The sequence below is a fragment of the Myotis daubentonii genome, chromosome 6 (genome assembly GCF_963259705.1).
Source record: "Myotis daubentonii chromosome 6, mMyoDau2.1, whole genome shotgun sequence".
NCBI lineage: Eukaryota > Metazoa > Chordata > Mammalia > Chiroptera > Vespertilionidae > Myotis > Myotis daubentonii.
The window spans coordinates 31,725,888-31,734,996 of NC_081845.1; the positions used below are offsets into that span (position 1 = coordinate 31,725,888).

At 43.0% G+C, this 9,109-nt stretch overlaps 1 protein-coding gene across 4 annotated transcripts in view; it reads left to right on the plus strand.

The window, feature by feature from the left end:
- The window catches only part of GRM1 (glutamate metabotropic receptor 1), a 323,483-nt gene extending 315,755 nt beyond the window's left edge, over window positions 1-7,728 (plus strand). Inside the window, exon 9 of one of the 4 annotated variants that reach the window (XM_059700613.1) lies at window positions 4,981-5,169. In XM_059700613.1, coding sequence (XP_059556596.1) covers window positions 4,981-5,047 — 67 coding nt within the window. In that variant the 3' untranslated portion in view covers window positions 5,048-5,169. Of the gene's footprint in view, window positions 1-4,945 lie in introns of all 4 variants that reach the window. The other 3 variants (XM_059700615.1, XM_059700614.1, XM_059700612.1) reach the window with 3 other exon arrangements.
- Window positions 7,729-9,109: the final 1,381 nt, after the last annotated feature.

Consider the following 9,109-nt stretch of genomic DNA (forward strand, 5'->3'; position numbering starts at 1 on the left):
GGCTGAGATTCTACAAACTCAACTGCATTTTGGTACCAGTGCGCTGAAGTAGGTAGAGGTGAAATCTTTGGCGTGTCTCCATGGAGACAGCACCACCCCTTCCTTGAAAGGTCTCCTGTCTCAGCCATAGCTGCAAGGCCTGGGCAGAATCACCCTCACGCCTGTCTGTGGCTTTGGCTTGTTTTCTTAACTTGGTACCCCATTCTCTCCAGGCTGTGGTCCAATGGCATTTCCTATTTCCATTTTCCTTGTCAGAGGAAACAAATGCTAACCTCCTCGGGCTACTAGGAGTGTCTTCCCTCCCCCTCCTGTGAAGGTCTTTCCTCGTCTGTGGGCTCTCTGGATGCCATCCTTATGTCTGTTGGGAAGCTATTAAAGCCTTGAATTGGACATAAGGGAGACAGGTGTTGTGTGAGCTTCCCCCTCAGGGAGCTTGTTCAGGATGCTTTCCTCCTGATCTCAACACCCACCCACTGCTATTCCCGTTTTAGACCTCTCTGGAGCAGAGAGCAGTGTTCTTGGCAGATGTAACTAGTACTTACTGAGACAAATGAGACAGTATCACTCTGACCGCTAAGATATACTGATCTGTGTGCACCACCCACTTCCAATGAGTCTCTGTGGTGCTGTAAATATTGGGTTTTCTGTTTGGGGGGCTTAGCTCTGAACACTATGGGTGTATATCTTCCCTTCCTTACTCTCAGACCTAACAGGGGTTTCCTCCAATAACTTCCATATCAATAAAAATATTTAGCCACCCAAGGTAGTTACACCAAATACTACTGCATTTCATCTTCAAATATGAGATTAGTTTAGGCCTGATACCTGTCTTTTGAAAGAGCAAGAAGGATGGGATCCTTGAGTCAATTATGTGGTAGTTCTAGACTAGGGAGATTTTCTTAAGATTAGGAAATTGAGTCAAATCAAATAATAGAAGAAAGAAGTTGGTGGCGTTGATAAGGTATTGGAGTTATCTGAAATTAAATAATAGTCTTATTTCACAGTAACATTTTATTTTTATAGTGCATTTATCCCTTTTGCTGCTCATATTTTATACATTTTTCTCCTCTTGATATCAGGAATGGGCTCCAAACCTTTTCAAATAGGATAATTGCTTTACAAACCAAAATGGATATTAAACCTTCAACAAAATCGATGATATTATTTGTATGTTTACTAGTGGCCACTTGAACACAAAATACGAAAAAAGTTGCTCGGGATTTAGTTGCACTTGTATCTAGCAGTACATTCATCACAACAGCATTTGTGTGCATTTAAAAATAACAGCGCCCAGCCCGGCTGGTGGGGCTCAGTTGGTTGAGCATTATCCCATGCACCAAGATTCCCATGCAGGTTCCATTCCCAGTCAGGGTATATGCCTGGGTCATGGGCTCGATCCCCAGTAGGGGGCGTGCAGGAGGCAGCAGCCAATCTATGTTTCTCTCTCCTGGGTGTTTCTATTTTGCCCTCTCCTTTCCTCTCTAAAATCAGTAAAAACATATTTAAAAAAAAAAACCAAAAAAAACCCCAGTGCCTAATCTACAAAGACATACTATTGATTCAGTCTATTGATTACATGCTTAATGCCCATGTAAATTCACAATTCAAGCTGTCTGTGAACCGCAGGTTAGAAATAACTACTCCAGGGGCCAAAGTTTACACTTTGTACTGCACTTTATAGAACAGCGGTTCTCAACCTGTGGGTCGCGACCCCTTTGGGGGTTGAACGACCCTTTCACAGGGGTCGCCTAAGACCATCGGAAAACACATATATAATTACATATTGTTTTTGTGATTAATCACTATGCTTTAATTATGTTCAATTTGTAACAGTGAAAATACATCCTGCCTATCAGATATTTACATTACGATTCATAACAGTAGCAAAATTACAGTTATGAAGTAGCAATGAAAATAATTTTATGGTCGGGGGTCACCACAACATGAGGAACTGTATTAAAGGGTCGTGGCATTAGGAAGGTTGAGGACCACTGTTATACAAGATGATACATTTTTCCTCCACTATCTCTGGATTTTAGGAAACCATTTATGTTGTCCTTGAAAAAAAAACCTCTAATTTTCTTACTCTGGTCAATGCCCTGGGGGATTAGGATTGCTTCCTAATTAAACAGTACTTTACAGCAGACTCAGAGCAAGGCTCTGGGGAAAGGACAGCTGCTAATTTTGACCAAAGGTGGGGGAAGGGAGGGAATCTCCCACCAAAAGAATAAAAAGTGTATCAAATTAAAACAGAACTAAATTATGGTTATGCCTGCCTGCAAGATGGTTGATAATACCTTTAACACATGGGAGTGCATGATTTCGAAAGAGGCCCACGTAGAAATGCTGAACAATGAGGAAAACAATCACTGTGAGTGAGTAGTGGCAGTCCCAGGCATACAAGGATGCCTTTGTTGCTAGTGTATGGGAAGACAAAGGTCACTTTGGGCTAGAATATGTGGAGACTGGTTGAAGTAGGGGCCGGCTTGTTCTCAAGGGACATTTACTTATTCATTCATTCATTCATTCATTTTCTCAAAGCCCTCCCCTTTGGTAACTATCAGCTTGTCCTCTATACCAATGTGTCTGTTTCTACTTTGTTTGTTCATTTGTTTTGTTTTGTTTTTAAATTCCACACATAAGTGCAATCATATGATACTATCTTTTCCTGTCTGACTTATTTCTTTTGGTATAATACCCTCCAGTTCCATCCGCGTAATCACAAATGGCAAGATTACATACTTTTGAAGTTGCTGAATAATATTCCATTATGTATGTACTTCTTCTTTATCTATTCGTCTATTGATAGACATATAAGTTGCTTTCATGCCTTGGCTATTACTAGTAATGCTGCAATGAACATAGGGGTGCACAGATCGTTTCAGGTTAGTGTTTTTGTTTTCAAGGGACTTGTTTTATAAAACACACACATATCTAAATGAAGACACAAGGCATCTTTTTTAGTTTAAGGGTTTTCTGAATGAGCATTGAGAGGCAGGAATTTGAAGAAGGAAAAAGTGTTTCTATTTCCGTTGAAAGAAGATGGAAGTCATTGAGGTTGGATGGAACACCAAGTAAAACACCATATATGAGCAAGGCCAGAGGCAAATATGTTTTATACTTTCTGGAAGGAGTATATTTACTTCATAAAGAACCAGTGTGAGTTGAGTGGGAATGGAGGAGATTGAGGAAGATGAAAGTGGGAGGTGAATTTACCTATAGTTTCAAATATTAAATTTAATATAACAATTTGGAGATGAGATTTTTCTTAGACAATTAAAAATACAGCATAGATGATCATATGTATGGAGGAATTACCTTTTGCACAAATAATGATCAAAATGTTAGCTATTATATCTATTTTAGAATCTTGATATCTAGAATTTCTATAGTAGATATCAGAATTCTTACAAAAATCGGTACTTGGCTCACTTCACTTTTCAAATTATAAAGTATGAAATGTCAAAATATTATCCTCATCATAATGTGACATTCACATATAACTTTTGAAGCATTCATACCTGCATTTTCAAAATGATTAAATAAGCCATTATATTAACTATTGATCATTTCCTACTTTTTCAAACAAAAGATTATAATGTGGAATAATCTATTTTACACATCCACCTATTCCTTTTAATGTCTCCACGTGTTATTTTTGTGCTACTTTCTTGTTTTCATGGATATAGCAGAAGCAAAAACTCCTAATTAAACAGAAGAGAAAGTATTTCCCGATTTAAGTATTAACATTGTTGTTATTAATAATATGCTATGGTAAAGTACCACCATCTGCTAAAAAGCTACATAGAAAATAAGCCAAGAATCCAAAAATAAGATCATAGTTATTACAACATACAGAATAGAAATTGTAGTGGGCAAACAGTCTATTTCCTTTTCTTCTTCTATTCTATGTAGCTGGTTTTATGAGGGCCCCATGAAGATGGAATGGTAAGGCTGGGGGCTATTGTTGCCCTGGGATTTTACTTCATCAGGGTTCATTCAGGAAAAGGCCGGGGAGGGGTTTTTGGTCTCAGTAAGTTTTGCTTTATCTGAATCTTCATTTTGTCTCATTGGTATCAAACTGTGCCGGAGAACTAAAGCAGGATCTGGGGATCTATATTTTCCTGGACTTCCCGGTTCTATCTCTTGTCAAATACACCTGGTTAAAAGTCCCCAGTGTGAAAACCCCACACCACCTGCTGTGAAGCAGAGCCTTTATGTGAGTTGTGATCCATCATATGTGTCAGGAGCGATGCTTGGAAATAAAAGGAACATCGGTAGTTATGAAACACTGAAACGGGTCTGGGTTTTCCTGTCATCTGCTTTTCTTTCTCGCCCGCACAGGTACCATGCGTGTGAGCATGCCGCTGTGGTAACAGGAAATGCCTGCATGGCAGAATGGGCAGCTGAGAGCTGTGTGCTATAACCCTGCAGGACAATGAGAGTAGCTTTGTCTGTGGGTATGAATTTGTTCCAGGGACTAAGAAAACTAAGAAGAAAGGGAGGTCTCTGTATTCTGTTATTCACATGTAACTAAGTTTTGGAGTCTTTTAAAGACGTGCATTGAGCAATAATTTTGTCATTGCCTTAGAAATGTGTGTGTGTATGTGTGTGTGGTTGTGTAGTAACTTTGTGAAATCTTAAACCTAAAAAGCTGCTTCTACAACCGGCTGGTTTTTCTCCCCTCTAATTTTTATCAGGGTCAAAAGGTCCTGCCTCATCTTGGGGTGGATGGAACCACCAGCGGCAGTTTCGGAGCCAACCTGGGGTCACTGGAACTCTTAGCATTGAATCGGGAATAAGGAGACACTGGGGGTGGGGGAGACAGTCCAGGGGCAAATCCAATTGCATTGAGCTGGGCTTGCAAAAAAAAAAAAGATGTATATGTGTTTCATCCGTGTGCATGAAATACCTGCAAATAAACCCATCTCTATTTTATTCATAGTTCTAATGGCAAGTCTGTGTCATGGTCTGAACCAGGTGGAAGACAGGTGCCCAAGGGACAGCACATGTGGCACCGCCTCTCTGTGCACGTGAAGACCAATGAGACGGCCTGCAACCAAACGGCCGTCATCAAGCCCCTCACTAAAAGTTACCAAGGCTCTGGCAAGAGCCTGACCTTCTCCGATACCAGCACCAAGACCCTGTACAACGTGGAGGAGGACGCCCCGCCGGCGGGCTTCAGCCCTCCCAGCAGCCCTTCCATGGTGGTGCACCGGCGCGTGCCCACGGCGGTGAGCACCCCGCCGCTGCTGCCCCACCTGACAGCCGAGGAGACGCCCCTGTTCCTGGCCGACCCGGCCGCCCCCCAGGGCTTGCCCCCTCCGCTCCCGCAGCCGCAGCCGCAGCCGCAGCCGCAGCAGCCGCCACCGCAGAAATCCTTCCTGGACCAGCTGCAGGGCGTGGTCAACAACTTCAGCACCGGCACCCCGGATTTCAGCGCGGTGCTCGCAGGCCCCGGGGGCCCGGGGAACGGGGTGCGGTGCCTGTACCCGCCCCCGGCGCCCCCGCAGCACCTGCAGATGCTCCCGCTGCAGCTGAGCACGTCGGGGGACGAGCCCGCCTCCCCCGCGGCCGAGGACGAGGACGACAGCGAGAGGTTCCAGCTGCTCCAGGAGTACTTGTACGAGCGGGAAGGGACCACGGAGGAAGACGAGCTGGAAGAGGAGGAGGAGGGCCCGCAGGCGGCCAGCAAACCCACCCCCGAGGCCTCGCCCGCCCTGACGCCCCCGTCGCCTTTCCGCGACTCCGTGGCGTCGGGCAGCTCGGCGCCCAGCTCCCCGGTGTCCGAGTCCGTGCTCTGCACCCCTCCCAACGTGACCTACGCCTCGGTCATTCTGAGGGACTACAAGCAAAGCTCTTCCACCCTGTAGGGGAGGAGGTGTCCACATGGAAGAGCAGGAGAAGTCGGTGAGCACCAGAGCCTGGGAGGGGGTGCAGAAAGCTGGGGAGCGCCTGGGAGTGGAGGGCGAGCTCAGGAGGGAAGAGAAGGCTGCTGCTACCCGGAGGGAGGTCAGAGGGGGAAAATTCCGATTCTTGAATTATTCAAAGTCTTCCCTGGGAAGAAAGGGAACTCTGACAAAGCACAATCCCGATATAGTATGTAACTTTTATCACAAAAATCAATCAAAATAAAATCGACAAAAACAATCTCCCTTTTTTTGGACAATTGTGCATAGAATTGCAAGCCCACACACACACGTGGCCAGTTTGGAAAGGTGCAGGAGGTGAGGACCATCGGGTTGAATCATGAGTTCCCCTCATGGTGTTCCTGGGGAGCTTGGTGGAGTCAGACAGAGCAGGGAGGTGAGGGAGGGGCAAGCAGGAACCCCCGCAGGGAACCGAGGGTGAGGGCACAGACCCCTGGTCTTCGGGAGACCCGGGAACTGGCGGGGTTAGGGGCCTCTCTTCTCTCACTGCACCTGACACAGTGCAGCCGGCTGTCACACTTAGAGAAAGGTGCATGGGCATCCTGCCGCTGTGTTCGGGACAACAGAAATACGAGCAAAATTATCACCAAAAAGTGCTTCATCAGTAGAGCTAGGGAAGGGTGCAACGAGAAACTAGACAATAGATACATAAGCATGGAGCTTTGAACAAAATCAGCACATTCAGCTTCCCATGTCTGATACTCGCTGACTGATGACTGGGGGAAAGGCCAGAACGAGAGATTGTATCAAGAATTGCTGAAGACCTTTTATGGATTAACGTGTTAGTGCCAGGAGGGCTCTCCTTTGCCCTTCGGTTACAGAGAACAAACCATGTGGCAAAATTGTTACCTTCCATTTACCGTAGCAAATAATACTTAACCAGTCGAACTTCTAAGATGCAGTATGTGTATTTGGTGCCAATGTTTCTCCCATTAAGTACAGAAACAAATCCATCTCTGAATTTAACGGTGTACTCATAGCAACTACTACTGGCAAATTAAATGTTTAATGATGAATAATTCTTTCCTATTGTCACAGAAGTCCCTGTAACTAGCGAGTGAACGTGTTCTTGTATACATGTGATAATAAAATTTGTGCAATGTAACGTCCATCTACCTGGTACTAGAAGATTGTCTTTCCGATGTGATATAGATATTTTTATGTTCCAATCATGTTTTATAGACCATCCTCATATCTACAGGAACTATTTGAAGGTTTGAGTGCTGTGGTCCAATGTTTTTCTTATGCTGCTCAGACGGTCCTTCTTCTTCTAAGAGGACACTTACTTTTCAGGTATTTTATGATCTGGAAATGTTATTAATGAAGTGGTTTGAAAATCTGTTATAGTGAAAGTTCTCAAGAACTGTGGGTAAAAATAAAAAGGTATGTTTTATAAACTTGCACACATCAGCCCCATCCCACAGGCCAGGCCAAGGGACCCCGCTGGTGCACAAATTCGAGCATTGAGCATCTAGTTAAAACATAAGCTTGAAATGACAGTATTTAGGTGATTTCAGGTTACTCTAGGGTGGTTTTTTAAAAGCTTTTCCACAGCTACTTGAGCTTGATGTGTTAAAGCATACAATAACTTCTAAGATTGATCATAATTTATCAAATTATTTACCACGTTTTGCTTTCTTTTAATTTTTATTTCCATGTATTCTTGTTCCTATATTTCCACGGCCATACTTTTCTTTAGGTTTTTGTTATTTGCTGTGTGTAATATCCATGTATGTGCAAGCCAGTTGTTTTATTTTTGCCTTCCCCTTTTCAGCCCAAATAAAGAGGTTTACTTGCTGCTTTTGATTTCTATTATTTATGGAATGAATCTTTCCCCCTTAAACATCTTTGTTGATGCCTTATGTTCAGTCATATGGTAATACGCTTCCTTCATGTTGAAGCTTGTGATTTCTCAGTCAAAACTCATCTTAGACTCTTTAAATCCATGCTACATCATTTGTTCAGAGTTTAACATCAACTCCAGTGGCCGAGGCTCATGTTTCTCCTGTCTCCCCCATATTCTACTGCCAAGTTTAGTCAGTTCCACATCAAGGATGGATTGTATTTCTTTTTTAAAAAGTATACCACCTTTAACATTTATAACACCTTTGATAGAAAGATCTTATGATTAAAACATGGGTTTCAGTTCCATATTTTCATTGTAATGAAGCAGAATGAGAAATATGGATGGTTCCTATGCTTATTAGGTGGTCTACTAATTGGCAAACCAGCAAGGGAATGTATACTATTTAATATTAGTGAAACAAGTTTTTTATCTTAAGGCCACTAACCCATGTCCTTGATATGTGCATTCAGATTTTTTTTTAAGAATAGACCAGGAAAACTGCTTCTGCTATTAAAATACTGTAAGATGTAAGCTTGTTCTGAGGTTTTTCGAGACATTTGGTGAACACATTCAACATTGGTCACATAATTACTCTGAATGGCTCCTATTATGATTAAAAGTTTTCCTCAATACAATAGAATATTAGGTCTTATAATTGTTCAAAATTGGAAATGGACATATGCATACCTGATACCCAAAGAGCAGAAACTCTTCTCCTTAATAAATGTGCTTATACATGCTGTTTAGCTTCTTGTAAATGTGTTTTAGTTTGGCTTGTTACTGCCTTTTGTCAAATAATCTTGGCAATGCTGTATAATAAATATTTTCTATTTATTAAATGTGTGTGTGTGTGTGTGTGTGTGCGCCCCTCCTCCTCTCCCCCTCCTCCTCTCCCCCTCCTCTCTCTCTCTCTCTATTTTTCTCTCTCTCGCTCTCTCATCAGTAAAACATATCCTCAGGTGAATATAAAAACAAAGGGCAACCAGAGAAAATTTTATGTGGAAAGGCTGCATTGTAGCTATCGGGATTAGACACTCCACTTGCTTTCGCTGTTGTGCAGACCCATAAGAGACACGGAGTTTTGATCTGTTGCTACCTCCACTCAGAGGAACAGAATGTTTTGCTGACACTTGGATTCCATGAAGGGGAGCCAGATGAACCTTTGGAACCAGGTCACACTGATAATGCCCTATGCTGGCACCATTTCATCCCTTTCATGCCTCCTGCTGGAATTCATTTAGAACCACATCTAGGGGGAAAGCTCTGTTCCATTTGAGATTGGCCCTGCTAGCCAATAATCGGCCTGACATAATAACCATCTATTTTTAAGAAT